The 18,367-nt window shown below is 39.8% G+C and overlaps 1 protein-coding gene across 2 annotated transcripts in view; it reads right to left on the bottom strand.

Moving 5' to 3' along the window:
* Positions 1-18,367, bottom strand: part of RARB (retinoic acid receptor beta) — a 702,390-nt gene that overhangs the window by 221,529 nt on the left and 462,494 nt on the right. Inside the window, exon 6 of one of the 2 annotated variants that reach the window (XM_069475459.1) lies at positions 9,221-9,242. The exons of the other annotated variant lie outside the window; for it this stretch is intronic. Within the exon in view, the coding sequence (XP_069331560.1) occupies positions 9,221-9,242 (22 nt within the window). The remainder of the gene's footprint in view (positions 1-9,220; positions 9,243-18,367) is intronic. 2 annotated transcript variants of the gene reach the window in all.

Raw genomic sequence — 18,367 nt, 5'->3', positions numbered from 1 at the left:
GGGGTGCAGAGAAAGGAGGAACAAGAGAAAACAGACATGGATGAAAACAACTCAGAAGAAACATTTAAAATGTCTTTTCAAAGCAATTTCTTAACCTCGTTTGAAAACACACACGTGCTTTCAGGGCTGAAAAAATGGTTGAAAACCAGCACTGAGGACCACTTTGTACAGAGCCAGGATGAGAGGGTTTCGGATAAAGCATTCAAAGGAGAGGCCCCACAAATGACAGATATAGGTGACCTGTAACCAAATCAGATGCAAGCGCATAAAATTCATTAAGAAAATCTGATTTGTTTTTCTGTGATCAATAAACAATCAAAAGAGCAAATGGACAGGAGGATGAGCACAAACAAGGATGCTAACCAATAACACCAAGTTTTCAAGGGGATGCTATAAAAATAGAAGAAAAGAAAAACACAGATTAGTGAAAGGCAAAAAAAGAGAAAAATGAAAAGACAGACAGACAGACAAAAAAAAGCAAGCAAGCAAGCAAGCCAGCCGGCCCGCCTGCCCCCTCCATATCCCAGTGAAAGACAGAACATAATGAAAAACTATCTAGTTAAGCCTCTTTTTAGGAATGAATAGCTAATGCTCACTAACCAGTTTTAGCAAGGATGAGGATATCCAAGTTTTAATTGGAAATAATATAGCGTTGCACCAGAGGCTTATTCCTTAAAACTAAGGCATTAGATAAAGCCAGGTTCATGTTTCTCCCACCTCTGTGTTTGGAAACGGGAGCACAAAGCCTAATTGGTCAAATAAAGGAGCTGGAGGCTCTACAGAAAAAACACTCTAAACCCATGATTGATGTCCATTGACACCTCTGTACAATGACACCATGGGAACTGGCAGAGGGGACACGCCATGCACAACAAGGGGACATGCAGCCTGGGCTCTGTGGAGAGAGACAGCCCCAGCCTTAGCCCCTGCATCATAGCAACTTACTTTGGAGTTGTCATGTCTGCCTCATACACGTACTCTCAAATATGAAATTTATATATTCATTCATTCAGTAAACATTTATGCAGAGCCTTCTACGTGCCAGGCACTGCTCTCAGTGCTGCACATCCAGCAGGGAGCAAAAGAGACACAGTGACCTCCCCTGGGAGTTTTGCATCTGACTGGGGGGAAACACACAATAACCAAGTAAACAACTCCTTAATAAACCATTAGGCAGTGGGGAGTGCTACGAAGAAAAACAGACTGCAGGATGACGGCAGGATAAGGGGAGAGAGAGTAACTAGAAGAATGTTTGGCAGGAAGCTCAAACAGAGCTGTCTATTCAGCAGATACATGTCCTCGCACTTTGACAATTTTCTCTCAACTAAAGTCAAAGCCACTTTTCCCTCTTTGGGAAGCACTATTGTCCATCCTGAGATTAACAACCTGCCTCTGTTTATGCTGATCTAGCCTGACTGTGGCGTGGAATGCAAAGAGCTCTGAAACAGTAGGGAGCAGAAGATCTAACGTCATCATGACTGCAGTAGGCTGTCGCTTTGGTGGGCCCCAAAGACCCACACTTCCTGGTGTTCATGTGCTTGTGTAGACTTTTCCTTTGAGCTTGGGCTGGCCCTGTGACTCATGTTAGCCACCAGAATGTGCTGGAAGTGATGCTGTGCCAGGACCGAGCTTAAGCCTTTGGAAAGTCTGGTCGTTTCTGCTTTTGCATGCTGGACACAGCCAGGCACCTTGTGAGAAGCCCGACTGCCCTGAGACCAACCTGCTGTGAGGAGCTCAAGCTAGCCATGTGGTGAGACTATGAAGAGGAAGACCAAGGCCCCAGCCAACAGCTCCAGCACCAACTTATCAATGAAAATGGGGGAAGCCACCTTGGAAATAGATGGTCCTGCCTCGGCTGAGCCACACTTAATATGAGCCCACATAGAGCAGCATCCTACTAAGAACTGTGCAAATGGCAGACTGATGAGCAAAGAAACAAAAGAGTTGCTTTATGCCACTGAATATCGGGGTGGTTTTTTTACTCAGCAATAGTTAACCAAAATAACAACTTTCAATTTCACATAAAAACACATAATTTTTTAATGTACAGCTTTAGCTTAAAAATTTTTTTGGTTAAGAATCTTATTTGTTGTCTGTGGCTTTGATTTTAAAAAACCTCATTTGAGGACATGAATTGCTGGATCTCAAACAGGGGAAAAAATATGATCTGACTTAAGGCTTAAAAATAGAGATGTCTCCTACTAGGAAGACAAGAATACGTTTCTGCTGACCTATTCATCTCACGCAGGCCAAACTTACGTCCTGCCATAATTCTGTAGGTAGGAAGCTGAACTAGAATTGACCTCAGTTAGCATTTCCCAACTCAAGTGACAACACTCCACCCTGGAATTCCTGACAACACTATCAACCTCATACAGCAGCCACTTGCTGGCCATCCTCCTAAAGTGCTGGCAACAAGGTCTTGTTCAAACAGAAGGGACAATTCTGCCTGGCTTTATGCAAAGGAAAAGGAAAAGCAAAGCAATTAATTCAACCCAGGGAAACATGCTGAGGCCATGAATTCACCAGGTAGTGCAAACTGTCAGCTGCATTCACAAAGAGGATGCACCATCCTTCCCCTGTCCTCTGGGCCTTTTCCGCCTCCACGGGGGCGGGGGCAGGGAGGGCACTGGACAGCCTGGAGTGGGTGGTGGGGAAATTCAGGACATGAATGCGTAATATAAACTGGAATATAAAGGGAATAATATTGCCTTTTGATGGCACTGATCCTATTGAGATTTGTGTTACATACACCAAAGATCTGGGAGAGGATGCAAGCCAGGGAATCTTCAAGAAGATCTATTGCAGTGTTTCTCAAAGTGTGATCCCTGAGATGAGAAGCATCAGCATCATCTGAAAATTTGTTAGAAATGCAGATCAGAAACTTTGGGAGTGAGACCCAGCTATCTGTCTTTTAACAAACCCTCCAGTTGGTTCTGATGCACACTCAAGTTTAGGAACCACTAATGTGTTGAAATTCAGGAATAAAAAATTAGAACTTCTAGTTATTTTTAAAAGAAAAAGCATTAAGATTTACTAACATTTAAATTTACTAACATTTAATATTGACTCTCCTGTTCTTATTTGTTCCGTAAATCTTGGGTCACATGTCATATGCAATTTCCAAAACCCGAAGGAATTGGGATTATTTTTTTCCCTACTTTCATTCACTTTCAGCTTATTGTAAAGTATAACTCTTTACTTATGTCCACTGACGGATTTACAAGTTATATTACCTAGTTTTAATTTCACTAACTTGTCTCAAATGCTCAAGTGGCTTAAAGGATTCCTGCAAAGAAGCCACCAACCTCAAGCAGATAAGCAAATAAGCAGAGTTGACACTTTTACAATCTGTTCCCTACCATGCTGTTTCCACTGTAACTATCATTGAAAATATCATCTTAATGAGTATGAAAAGAAATTTTTATTTAATATAATGAAATTTAAAATATTTAAGGTATTGCTATTTCACCTTATCTTTTAGTTTAATATATATTTTTATATGGTTTGGTAATATAAAAATATATTAGTGTAGGAATACATTTGTATACAACCTGTACGAGTCTTAGAGACTCAGTCTCAAATACCTTTAATTGATAGAACATACTGATAGACTCCACTGCACTCTTTTGAATTGAATTTCTTGGTAGCATATGTCAAGATATACACAATAAGTTCTGGAGATTGTATAGTCAAGTTATGTTTGTTGTTCAAGGCAAGTGGAAGAAACGAAATAGAGCAATCAGGAACAATGTGGGATACTCACATACAGATAGGTATATAAATATGAAATACCAAAGGATGGCTTAAATTGAATCAATGTTAATTATCAGTGCTTAATCAATAAAATTAGCAGAAATTGCTACAAAAAAACATTCATAGATCCTTAGGATTTAAGCTATCTTGTATATAATAAGTGACTTACTTAACTTTCATCTGCATCAACTCAGTATTTGATCAATCCCATTTCTCAGATGAGGAAACTGAGGCTCAGAGATGTTACATAAATTTACTAAAAATCTAAGGGCAAGATTTAAACTCTGGAACATCTGATGGACCTCACAGCCTGTTGCTATCAGCTGACTACCTCAATGTGTTCTTTTAGCCTGTCAATACTAAGAAGATCATGATGGAAGATACAGGTTGGCCACACAAGATTAGAACCACGTTGGAAATTTGTACTAATTAGAAAGTTTGCAAAGATTCTGGGAAGACAGAGACCTCAAGGAATCTAGACAGTGGTAAGGCCAGATAAGGTAGAACTCTCCCGAGAAGAGTCTTCCATGATATCACCAGGGCTAGGATTTGCCGTGTGTTTTGCAGGCAATGAATGAACACGTGTGAATGATTAGAGCTGTCATTGTATTCACTCTTCCACTGATTCTCCTCTTCATGAAATACAAATCCTGGAAATTGGCATGGATTTAAATAGCATGGGCTTTCAGGCCTTTTGCTGATTTTACAAAATATCTCAACTTGAAGTTTCCATTATTATCATATCTTTCCACTGCATTTTGGCTGGTAACTTGGACTCCCTTGTCACCATGTGTGGAAAAATAAGTTTGAACAAAGTGAACTTTTTAAGAGAGTAGTAATAAATAAGATAGAGAAAATAAAACTTCATTTAAAAATCTAAGTGTGCCTAAAGGCAATTTTCTTTGTTACATATGATTGATAATTTTCTTAGAACACCATCATCAAGGATCATTTCCAGGTGAGTGGCAATGACGACCTTTAGACAGGATATACCATAGGTCGGGATTGCCGGCTCTACCTCTTCAAGGCTCAAGATCGCTAGTCACATCTGCCATGAAGGGCAGGCAGCCTCAACAATTTTCCCCTTACATTACTGAGCTTTCATTCCACATGCCTTCATTTTAGAACTCCCTTACCATCCTTTAAACTCTCTTGCACCCTAATAATTTCGTCAGCTCCAACCAGCATGAAGCCAGCCAACCCTGAATATATCTACTTGTCCGATTTCTTAGGCTCTGCATCTGGACAGCTGAACCTTACCGGGGGGAAATTCCTAGTGTCAGTTTTACCATCTGGTAATCTGGTATGTTTTCCTTGTGAACCTGCTCCTTCATTCTCAACAATCACAAATTTAAACCTTCTTCCCTCTCCCCTTCAGCCTATATTGCTAATGCTTTCTCTTCACAACATGTGTTAGAGTCTGTGTTCCTATTTGGAAGATTACTAATGAAGAAGCCTCTCACTAACTTGACTATATACAGCCCATGAGGACAGAGCTGGCATCAGTCTTGCTCACCAGAGTCTCCTTTTGGGAGCCTCTCACAGGGCAGATGCCCCAATATGCATTTGAGCATTCGCTGTTTTATGAGAGATGAGTGGCTGCTCTCAAACCTTGACCCCTGGGCATGTCCCCTTCCCAAATGCCAGCGAGCCTGGTAGGGGGCCTCAAACAGCCTTGTCCAAACAGCTGTGTCAAAACATCCTGTGTTGACAGAGGCAGCAATCAGTCACTTCGAGCTTCCTGATTAATTGGTGAAGGACAATTAGGGCACATTCTGCAGTGGCTGCAGAGTTGAAGTGATGTCCCACATTTGCCATCAGATGAACTTTCTAAGGACAAAATTGCTGGGACTGGTGAGCTCATCTGAGAGACACAGGAAACGGGGAGTAGAAATAAAAGGCAATAAATTCAATAAAAATGCTAATTCATTTAGCCATCAATTTTTAATCATTTGACCATCTAATTAATTAATTAGTTTTGTTTGGACTGTGGTTCCTTCCTGAAAGCATTTGGAGCTGATGACCATAAAATACACAAATACAATAACCCTAAAGGTTATTAAAAATAAGTCAGGAGAAATGTTGGCTTCCTCTCTACTCCCTGTCTCAAGAAAACCCAAGCAACCGAGATAGAGGGTGTTGCCTCTGGAGATGCTCTCATATGATGCAGATTATGGAAATGACAAAAGAAATTTAGAGACATGGAGAGATTCAAAATACATGGAAAAGGTATGGAAGTTGTATCTGAATAAGGACAAGGCTGAGAGACCACATGGAGAGCCCTCAGCTATCCTTGCCTTGGCCATCCGAGACCAGAAAACCCACAACTCACCCACCAGGTTGTGTGAGTGAACCCAGCTGAGATCAGTCAACCTCAGCCCAGATCATAAGAGCCACTCATCTGAGCCAAGCCCAAACTATAGACCTTAGAATTGTGAACTAACTGAATGGGGTTGTTTTTTCTTTTTTAATTGACATATGATAATTGTATATATTTAATGGTGGCTTTTTTTTTTTTTTTTTTTTTTTTGAGACAGAGTCTTACTCTGTTGCCTGGGCTAGAGTGCCGTGGCGTCAGCCTAGCTCACAGCAACCTCAAACACCTGGGCTCAAGCGATCCTCCTGCCTCAGCCTCCCAAGTAGCTGAGACTATAGGCATGCGCCACCATGCCTGGCTAATTTTTTTATATATATTTTAGTTGTCCATATAATTTCTTTCTATTTTTAGTAGAGATGGGGGGGCTGGTCTCGAACTCCTGTGCTCAAACAATCCACCCACCTCAGCCTCCCAGAGTGCTAAGATTATAGGCGTGAGCCACTGCGCCTGGCCAATGGTGGCTGTTTTAAGCAGTAAGTCTCAGAGGTGTTTCTTAGGCAGCAAAAGCTAACGGATATAGTTCATTTCACACGCAGTCACCTTCTGAGAAGCAAATACTTCAATCTTTAGCTTTACAGTATTAAAAGTCTCTTTTTAGCTTTTCTTGAATCCATTTAAATTTAGTCCTTTGATGAATTTCTTATAGCGTAACCTTATCTGCCAATATTATGATTATTGGGCAAAATAGCCATAGGGGAAGACTAAAGAGCTATGAATTTCTGCTTAGCAGCCTCAGTTGCTTCTTTTTTATGACAAAAACCAAAAATTTTCCAGAGGTTAAATTTGACTCCTACAGCATTGAACAAACAGCTTTTGTGAATGCTATTTAGGCTTTTTATGCTTCTGGGGGCAGGGCAATGGTAGCTGTAATACTATTGAGTTTGGGTTGAGATCCCTTTTTCTCTTTGGGAGCTTGAGTCAGGGGCCAACCTAGAAATCAACACTCACAGATATTTTCTACAAGGTGGTAAGTCAAACAATTCAAACTTCACCATGTCTGCTTTCTTATTATAAGATAGTCTGTATTTGTAAACCAAATAAACAAACATAAAGAGAAGAAGAAAATGTTTAAGAACATAAATGTATATTTTAACTTACAAATACAAACATGCCAAATACTTTTCAGAAAGCATGCATGAGAATGACAATTTAAGCTTAAACCCTAAAAGCTTTCCACTCTCTCTGGCTCCCACATGTATATAAAAGGTTTAAATGAACAAGAAAAACATGTTGGGATTAGGATTTGATTCCAAAAAGCTTTTATAGTCATATAGAATAACCAGGAGTTACACTAGCTTCAAAAGACACACCAAACAAAAACTGATTTTTATCAAATAGCATTAATACTTTATGGGCCAAAGTTGTTTTCACAAAGTATTTACATAATGAGGAGCTTGCCAAGCTGTGTAAATGTTTATGGTTTTAGGGTTCTCATCTTGGAGCTTTTGAATTCAGTCAAAGGGAAAAAGCATGTGTTTGTTTATTTGAACTTTAAAATTTGTCAACAGATATCAAACTCAACACTTCTGAAACATGAACGGTAGGCCCAATCCTGGCTCAATGTACTACTCTGACACAGGTGCATTCTGATAAGTTATTTCATTTTTGTTTATTAGCCCAAGCACTTGCAAATCTCTCAGACCTAAACACTACTTAGAAATTAATTGTTCTTCCCTTTTGCCAGATGAGGTTAAAAAAAATTAATTGTTCTTGATTTTTTAGTATAAAAACTTGCCCGAGATTCTTGGTGGCCTCAAACAAATTTTTTTTTTTTTTTTTTTTTTTTTTTTTTTTTTTTTTTTACAAAGTCCCAAGTCTTCTCACGTATGTTATTTGACTCTGTTCTTGACTCAAACGTTCTCAATCAACTTAGCTTTTAACTCATTTCAAATATGATTGTGTGATAGAAGAAGTGAAGGATTTAATCACCTCATTACTCCTGGGGCAATCAGTTTAGAGAAGTGATTCATGTCAGTTAAAGTTTCTGGAATATATTGCCAGGCTCCTCAGTATTTGCTTCAAGCTGCTGCTACCATACTTTCTTCGGTCTCCATGCTAAGCCACTCATTCAGAGACTGTCATGACAGGCATGAAACTCAAACTACTGTCTCTTTCCATCTGATCTGCTTGAATTCCCCATTTTCTGAATTGCCATCTTCTTTCCTTTTAGTTCCTTCTACTCATATGCCCCTTTATTCTCCTTATAAGCCTTACCATCTAAAATAGCAGTTCCCAAACTTTGCCACAAGTGAGCGAATAATTGGATAATTATTTCATTATTTTTTGTCCTGCAACCCTTTTTGGGTTACACACTTAAATAGGGATTTGAAGAATAACAAACCATATACCTCTTGGAAAGACTTAGCACATACTAGCATATTAAAGACCGTAACTATTTAAGCTAGTACTGCCCAAACTAAAGTACTTATTTATTTCTTTATAGGAACCAGGTTCTGAGGAATATAATTTTGGAAATTTCCTTCTTCAAAATATTCCTTTCTTAAGCAAATTTTTTCTCTTAAAGATTTTCCCTAATTCGGTGCTCCATGTTCTCTTCTATTCAAAGTATAGGAACTACTTCTTGGGGATGATTAAAAAAGACGAGGGAAAGAAATAAACAGGCTTTAATTATGTCTCTTCATTTTCACAACTATACACTTGAAAGACTAAGACGGAGAAAGTGTAAGTGTTCAGTTGGGAAGCTACTGGCTGAGAATATCTGACAGGCACGGCACTGTGCTGGGATCAGAGAAACTGACAGAAACAAGACATGGTCCTTATTTCCAAGATTCTCACAGCCTAGTGGAGAAGAATGGAGAGAAGAGTAGGAGGAGGCAGAACTATTATGAAGTCCGTATCCACAACAGTTTGTAGAGTAGCCACTTTGTACTAAGATTTTTTCCCTCCATGCAGAATCTTTACAACTGCATCTGAAATTCTCATCTTCTAACCACCCCCTCACTACCAAGGAAAAAAAAGTGCCTGCAAAATGTAAATGGGAGGTCAGCCAGTCCACCTTACATCATGAATACCTGGACTTTTCCCTCTTAAACCATGAGCCCTGGCACCTCTCTTTATTATGCTCACCACAAAGTAGCATTGGGCTCCACTACTAATCTTTCAGGACCCCAACCTCTACTACCTTAGATTCTTCTACTTACTTTGTGCTTCAGATGAGATTAAGCCCAGGTCACGCTGTGCTAGCTACCATCTTTATTTCTGCCCTTGCATCATTAAAAAGACCATAGCAGAAAGACGAGCTACCAAGGCAGGAGAATGATTTATCAGGTAGGACTGTATTCACCTGCAGATAAGAGAAAAACCTAACCACAATGGCTTAAACAGAGGGGGGTTACTTTTCTCATTTAATAATTAGTCCAGATGTTGGCAGTTTGCTGATGTTGATGCTTGTTTTGCCTCTCTCTTTCATTAGGAAAGCAAAAGTGTTTCCAGGACTCCTGTCTCAGCAGATCTCCTTTCTATCCCATTGACCAGAATGGTGTCACATGGCCGTAGGAAAGAACGAGAAAGTGAGCCTGAATGGATGTCCTGGCAGCCGATGAGGAGTCTTTGCCACAAGATCAATCCTGGTTCAACTCCCAAAGATTTTTTGTCATGGTTGACACCCAAGTTCCTTGAGTGATAAAGAGCTAAAATGTTCAAGTACTGCAGAAAAGCTATACATTAAAAGTGTATACACAGATGAGTTTGAGTATTAGTTCTTCCCTTCATTTCATGGCTGAACTCATCACTCTCTTGAACTGAAATAGAAAAATCCAAGACCACCTGACCAACTTCAGTTGATTGCTGAACTACAGCTCTACTTAACAACCTGAGTATCTCTTTGGCTTATTTTCCAATATTAGTCATTTCTTGATTCATTTCTTCAATAATTATTCATTGAGCATCTACTCTGTGTCGGGCATTGTAATAGATACTACGACAGCAGTGGTGAAGGAGAGGCACACAGTTTCTTCTTCTATGGAGTTTGGTTTTTGTGAATGAGACAGATATATTCAATTACAATTGTGATAGATGCTACGGAGGGGAAGTACAAGGTAAAATGAAGATGTTGCAGGCAATTGGCATAGTGTGAGGTGTCAGGAAAAGCACCCCCAACATGCACTGAAACTGGGGTGTCTAAGCCTCAGCATTTTTGATGCTTTGGGTCAGATAGCTTCTTGCTGTGGGGAGGTGTCTTGCTCACGGTTAGGATGCTTAGCAGCGTCCTGGCCTCTGCTCACTAGATGCCAGTAACTTTCCCCTCCCAGGTGTGACAACCCAAAATAGCTCTAAAGGTTAACAAAATTGTCGCCAGTTGAGGACCACTGATTTAAAGATGGAAAACCACTAAGGGACTCAGTTACATCACAGAAAGATCATCCATTCCTGTTCAATGTCCACCCCAACCTCTTCCTTTGGTATCTTTTTAAGCCCTCTTGCTTTATTCAAAGAGCTTCACAAATTACTTTTTCTAGGAAGTCTTTGCCAAATAACTGAAAAATAGGTGGCGAATTCCCTCTGGTTCCCACCCTGAATAAACAGTAAGTCCATGAGCTTTTTCTACTTAGCATTTCACAAGCTACAGGGTGTCCATGAAGTATGGAAACATAGGTAGTTACTTCACTTTTTCACACACTGAAGTTGTCCATGATAACATTAGGTATCTGCACCTAGGTTTCCGGACTTTATGGACATCTCCGGTACTTCTTTCTTTCTTTTGAGCGCTGCCAGGCACTGTCCTAGATGCCACAGTTTACATATGAGTGAGGGAAGACCTTTAGTCTCCAAGAACTAGTTCTCTTACTTCACTCAGGTACAATATAGAAGGAGCTGTAGAAGCAAAGTTGAGTGTTCAATTATTTTCTGCTGGCTGAATGTCCTTTCAAATGCAAACAGATTGAGAGGCAAGGATAATGTCTATTTAGCTCACAATTCAGCACCTAAGAGTCTTACAGAGAGAATATCTGCAAAAGATTTGATTGATGACAATGCTGATACTAAATGATTAGTAACAATGATTCTATACTCACTTAGACAACGTGCACCTGAAGTAGAGATTCCACCAACCTTGATTCTTCATAATTACTTGCTGAATGAGACTTGATTTTCATTTGCTTCAAGCTCTTTCAGTAGCTCCCACAAAGTGAGATCCTCCCTAAAATTTCTTGCTAGACTTTTACCTACTTTCTTCTTGTTCCTTCCTCCCCAGATGGAGCTTCCCACTAAAATCTCTGTTTATTACCTGTCTAGCCGAGTCAACTGCCAAGTCAGGAAAGCTGAAGTGAGGCAAAGTATTTCTTTCCTGCTTTGTATAGCCAGATACTTTAAGTGAAAAAAAAAAAAAAGTCCTCTCTTGCTTCCTAAATAATGTTTTGTTTTGATCAGAACCACACATTAATTCACATGTCCAAGCTGCTTGTAAAATAAAACCAGAGGCATAAGGACTGATAAGAACATGCATTTCTATTTCCTTTCTCTACAAAAGGGAGCCTGATGGTGAACTGATACCTTGCGAACTGAAGAACGGACTTGAAATTTTAAAGAAAAAAGGGCTTAGAATGGAGGAATGGTTAAATCTAGAACTCAAGTGATTGGGAAATTATACCTAAATCCCATGGAGGCAAAAGCAACTCATCAAGGGAGCTCCCTATAGGAATAAAAATCACCAAAACGATGCAAGGAGGTAAGCACAGTAGTACAATAATGTCATCACTTTTTTTTTCTATTACTCCTTCAGAATCCTCCGGAGTCAGCCCAGTGTAATGACAATAGATCAGCACCAAGCTCCTCACGCTTCTTCAGAGAAAGAAACATGTCAGCGGTCTTTGCACTTCAATGTCAATAACATTTGTCCTAAACGTTCTCTCTTTCTTTACATGCTCCTTACCAATAGCTAGTAGGTTGGAGGTCTTCTTCTTCATAGGCCTGTGCAGGGGCCTTGAAACTGATTCAGGACTTCCTGCGTGCCTCAAGCTCATGGTTGTCTCCACAGTGGGGCTCTTATTTATTTCTGAGAAATTGTCTAAATCACAGCACAGAAACTGTGGCCAGAGTTATGCGAGATTCATGCAGTTACGTGGAAGCTGTTGAGGACTAACTTCTTTCCCAGAAAATGAACAGGTTGCCAAGGGTTGCAGTGTACGTGGTTAGCTGGACCCAGTCCTCAGATCTTCTCTGGAAGTGCAATGCTATGGAGCCTGGGAATGTAATACAGTTGACTCATCTATCCCAGCCATGGCTACAATACAGGAACAGAGAGAGAGAGCGAGAGAGAGAGAGAGAGAGAGAGAGATCCCTGTGTGTTTGTGGCCATGTGTGTTAAAACCAGAACGTCCTTTCTTTGGAAATGCTCTCATATTAGGCAAAGGGTGTGAGATTTGTTTTTGTAGGGCAAGGCAAAAGAATTAGATCCTGGGAACATTCTCCTTTAGGGTGTTTCAAAAACAGTTTAATATTTTCAGTATGTGACTTCCATTTCTGTTAAGCTAGCTTTGGATTTGTTATGAAGGACACAACTTTCAAATGAAAGTTTTATTGCTATTATAGTCTCGGGTGGAGTGGTAAAAAAATATTTATTATATGGACCTCAGTGATTCTCTCAGAGACCTGTTCCTAAAGGCCCCTGCAGTGCCAGGCATTACCTTTCAGTGGTGATTTGGGGAAGGTCTGGTATGGGGTTCTTGTGGGGAAAACCCAGGGGACCCTGGTGGTGGTGGGGGTGAGGACAGTGGCCACTTACCAAGTAGAACATGAGTATTTCAATAACCAGTAGAGTTATATTAGTGCAAACTGATGAATATCAGCCATATTTCCCTGGGCAAAATTAAATATAAAAGGAATGAAGGAACAAATGAATGACTTAGACTCTTATGAATTATCAGTTTATCCTGAATCTTCCAGAAATCCATAGATGGTTATACAGGTGAATTTTGTTGGTTGAGTCTTTTCTTTTGAACTTTCCTATGAATAAAAAGGGAGGTTCCTAGCAGGCTGGCAGCAGTCTTTTGGCCACATGTCAAAGTAACTAGAGAGTGTAAACGATTCCAGCCAAACCCATCAATAATTGACAGCAGGTAATTCAGTACATAGACTCCCCAGCCGCCTATCTACAAAGGTGGCAAAAAGAGAGCGTCTCTCTGTTTCTCTTCACCCATTCAATTTAGACATAAGCCCACCCTCCAATAGTGCCACACATTCCAGTCATGAAAAACAAACCGTGTGACAATAGCCAGGGGACTTCCAGACCAGAGCATCCTCTTGGTAAACACAGCCTCTAGATGTTATCTCTAGTTTTCTCGGGATGCCTGCTGCCAAAGGAGCTGAAACACAAAAGTTTGCTGGGTTTGGAAATTATGGCTTTTATCCTCTAAGTGACCAAAATGTAGCTCATGGGTCCCAGGAAACTTTTTACATTTTGGTACTTTGCTTAATTCTGTGTGTGTGTGTGTGTGTGTGTGTGTGTGTATGTGCTGTAGTGCTTCATAGTGGTGATTTCATTCTGAAGCCTGTGGATCAATGAAAGATACAGGGTTGAATATTTGTAGAGACAACTTACGATTTTTAGATCTAATTTTCTTGTGCTTTCAGTTATTCTCTCTAGGTAAACTCAGTTCAACTAAACTCATTCATTTATTCATTCAGCGAATATTTATGGAGTGCCCTCTCTATACCATCTACTCTTCTAGGCTCTAGGGATGTAGAGGACAAGAGGGCAAACAAGAAACCTGTACTCTTGGAACTCACATTCTAGGGGAAATAGATATGTATTTATAATTTCAGGTAATAGTAAGTACTATAAAAAAATAAAGCAAAGTAAGGGGTTAGAGGCGGCTGGGATATCTCCACGAGGGTGATTAGAGAAGGCCTTTGTAAGGAGGCCATGTCTGAACAAAGAACCAAAAATGTGAGGGGGAAAGGCATGTGAAGATTTGGTGGACGAACCTTCCAGGCAGAAAGAGCAATGAGACCAACAGCCTTGAAGTGGGGATGATCTTGGTGTGTTCCCGTCACATTGAGAAATCCAGTGTCCTCGGCAGAGTGAATGAGAGTGAAAGTGTAGGAGGGGAGGCTACAAGGGGCTCTTGCTAAAGCCCCCAAAAGATTAGGTCTTCCACCAGATTGAGGAACTTTTAAAACAAATGCTGTTAATTCTCTCGAAGAACTAAATGCTTCCTATATTAGCTACAATGGTGGTGATGAGGATTCTGAATTGGAGAATCATGTTCCTAAAAAAGGCCGTTATTACTGTTGATACATGGAATGATTTGCCATGCTATTCTGTAGGGAACATATTCTAAGTTTTTTTTGTGGGGATGGGTAAGGATCAGGATCATGGTGACAGTGGTTGACATATTTACATATGAGTAAAATTCGAATTTCTAATTTCTGCCTCTTCTGATTTAGTACAGGCCCCAAAACTCTCGCTTTTCAATGACATCTCACTCTAATAGATTGGGATCTACTGGAGTTTAAGTTCTATTGGAATATAAAATGTAATTTCCTTGAGGGCAGGGGTTTGTTCATTACTGTATCCATCATGATTCCAGTATAGTCGAATGCATGCACACATACTGCCCAGCTTCGTTTCAGTCCTTGTCCTTTGAATTTCCTAAGCTTCACAGAGCAGGACGCTACTCTGAGAGGGATGCTTTGGGCCTCCCAAGTGAGCAGTTCTACATTGTCAATCACACCCTCTCGTCCCGAACATAATGTGATACAGACCATTTCTCAGGAAAACCCCAATGCTCCTGATATTGCTTGGTCACATTAGCCTTTAGGTAATTGGCACTAAATTTAGGAACAGTTCCGTGGAGGTCCAGGTAATGAGAGAGGTGGCCATAACTGTCCAAATGGGTCCTGTCATTGTTGAGAATTTGTTCCAAGAATCCTAAGTTGGTGGGCAGAAAGGAAGGAACATCACCCACTCTCTCTGTCCAATGCTGGGATATTTATAAGCACTTAATATCAAAGCACTGGGCCAGGCACTTTTGTTACAGAGAAGTTTACCATTTGTTTTTTGCCTACAAGAGATTTAAAATCTACTGAGGAAATATGACAACTGTAAGACATTAAGCTTAACATTAAATAAAATACATGTCATTACCAAAATGTGTTGAATTCTAAAAAGCATGTAATGCAATATTAGAAAATAATAAATATTCAAGTATTTGTGGAATTAAATTTAATTATGTTATTTATCTTGAGATTATTACTACTTATTTTTAAATCATTTATTTTTCTCATGAAAAAATAATAGACTTTCTCTATAAAAAGGATAAGGAAGAAAATAAAACCTACTCAATCTCTGGATCCAGAATGATCTTTCTTAACATTTCCTTCTAGTTGTCTTTTTTTCCTTCTTACATAGATAAGATTACATGGAATACACAATTTTATTTCCTATTTTCCTCTTAAGATCATAGCATGTTTTGGATATTTTTAAAAGTTCTGTTTTACAGGCTGAATAATACTCAAATAAATGAAATATTTATTAGACTTTGAGAATTTATGTATGGCTATGCTACTACATATTCAGAAACAGATTTTCTGCACTTGGATGCTTCACACTTTCAACTGTGCTTTCCTGTGGTCTGTTCCCTGGTCACATAGGTGACAAAATATAAGTTCAATAACAGAATATAGCAGAGATCATAAGAGATGAGGTCGTCAGAGGCAGAAGCTCCGTGTTTCCCTGTCTGCAGAAAGTAAACATGTGGGATTCTGGCAATTCAGCCGGGTTATCTGGTCTCCAGCAGGGCCCCTCTCAGGAAGTGAACTCACAGTGGCCTTCCAGTTGACAGCCAGAAGATGAGGAGAATGCTGTTAGCAGTTACCCTAGGGCAGAAAACTTAAGAGGTGGCTGCATGATGGAACTGTGGAGCCAAAGAAGGTAATGAAGTGCCAGACCTGGCCTGACACACACAATGCAGGAGACAGAAGCCAAGAAAATACACGCCAACATGCTGGGCTTCAGAAGTCTGTCACACAGGGCATTGCCTCGGCAAAGCTTTTCAGTTCCTAATCTGCAGCCTGTACTTATAATTATTTTCATCTGAGAATCAGTTTTTAAAAATCCACGGACTCTGCCTTCTACGCACTTTGCGTGGCCTTCTAACATTGTGCTTACCGTTTCATGATGTGTGTGCTATTAATGAAAATAGCATGGTAACTGCTGCTTCTTGAGCATTTAGTATGTTCTAGGCACTGATGCACCCATTGGACACCCGTTCACCCTCTTAAGCCCCCCACCAAACCTACTCAGTGTGCTTGTTCTCTTAGCATCCCTGTATTATAGCCCAGGAAACAGGCACAGAGAGGTTGCTATGCCAGCTAGCATGGGCAGAGGCTGGAATTCACACCCATGTCTGACACCAGAGGCCATATTCTTCGGGCCCCCAATGCCCTGTCTCTCTCCTTCCCTAAATAACCCTCCAAGAAGCATGATTGTGTTTTATCTTCAAATCTCTCACAAGTCACAGTGATCTGAGAAAACAAGGTAACCAATAAATAATGTGGGCTTGAATTGAATCAAGCCATGATGAATATTCTTTAGCTTCCTTTTCATTTGTCAAAGCAGTATATATACATAAAGATAAAATAGTGACAAAAGACATCTAATGATTTAAAAAAATTCTCCCTCAACACCCCTGAACGCCCACTTCTTTCTCTTCCTCCCCATTCCACTTTTCAAAGGCAACCACTTAGATCTCTTAGCAATTTATTCTGACCTCCAGACTGCCGAAAGTCTCATATTGCTGTTTCTTCATATATCAATTTTATGCTTTATATATTGATACCCTTTATGGGAGAGGAAGATCTAGCTTTCTGATACCATTATCCTTCTCATCCCACTTAAAAAATGTATTTCTAATGACATATTAAGAATATTTATAAAGTTAAATCACTAGTATTTAGAAGTACAGTTTAAGTATTATTTATTGCAGAACCAAGTAGGGTACTTTCATTTCTTGTACAAATGCTAAGTTTTCTGAAAGTTCATGGTTGCTTGTCTTCTTAAATTTGCTTAGTTTTCGGTATACCCATTCTTAATTTTCTTTCATATGCCCCATTATCATTTTCCCATAGTCAAACAGACCAGATGATGTACCAATTATATTTTTTTGGATCTGAACTTGTTCCTTTCATAGTACAGCTGTCATGTGGGACTTTTCCTTTCAAACACCTGGATATTGCTTTACATTTCTGATTTCCCATGTTGGGTACTTGGTTTCATGGATCCTTTCTGTTTTAGAGTTAACTGTCTCATTTGGCTGAAGCCAAGCCTCAAGGATCTGGTTAGGAAAGAGTGCAGGGGAGAAAAAGATTCCAAGCCTTGTATATCTGAAGATGTCTTTTTTTTTTTTTTTTTTTTTTTTATTATATATATATTTTTTTTCAATTTAGTTTTACAGAATCAAAGAGTCTAACAGTATATCTTGTTAGATACAGTATGTCCTCATAATGTATACATTATTTCTTGTACAATGATATGAAATAATATGGGAAATATTCATGATAAATTATTAAGTGAACAGTGCAAGTTAAAAACAATAGTTTCATATTTTTTTTCCCCACCCCCCCTTTCCCGAGTCAGCACCTTCAAGTGTTACCACTCCCCAAACGGTGTGCAATGCACTCGTTGTGTAGGCATACCCCCATCCCCTCCCCCACCCCCCACCTCAGTCTGATGTCCAATTGGTGTCATTCCCAGATTTGTATTTAGGTGATGATCAGGGAAACCAATTTTCTGGTGAGTACATGTGATGCTTGTTTTTCCATTCTTGGGATACTTCACTTAATATAATGGGTTCCAACTCTCTCCAGGAGAACCATAGAGATGTCGTATCTTCATCATTCCTTATAGCTGAGTAATATTCCATGGTATACATATACCACAGCTTACTAATCCAATCATGTATTGATGGGCATTTGGGTTGTTTCCACATCTTTGCTATTGTGAATTGTGCTGCTATAAACATTTGGGTACACGTGCCTTTGTTATAGAATGACCTTTTTTCCTTTGGGTATATGCCCAGTAATGGGATTGCTGGATCAAATGGCAGGTCTACTTGAATCTGTTTAAGATACCTCCATAATGCTTTCCACAGGGGTTGCACTAGTTTGCAGTCCCACCAGCAGTGTATTAGTGTTCCTGTCTCTCCACACCCACGCCAACATGTGTTGTTTTGGGTTTTTTTGATAAAGGCCATTCTCACTGGGGTTAAGTGATAT

The sequence above is a fragment of the Eulemur rufifrons genome, chromosome 7 (assembly GCF_041146395.1).
Source record: "Eulemur rufifrons isolate Redbay chromosome 7, OSU_ERuf_1, whole genome shotgun sequence".
In the NCBI taxonomy this organism is placed as follows: Eukaryota; Metazoa; Chordata; class Mammalia; order Primates; family Lemuridae; genus Eulemur; species Eulemur rufifrons.
Note: the sequence above shows the minus strand (reverse complement) of the source record. Positions and strands in the feature narration are given on the sequence as shown.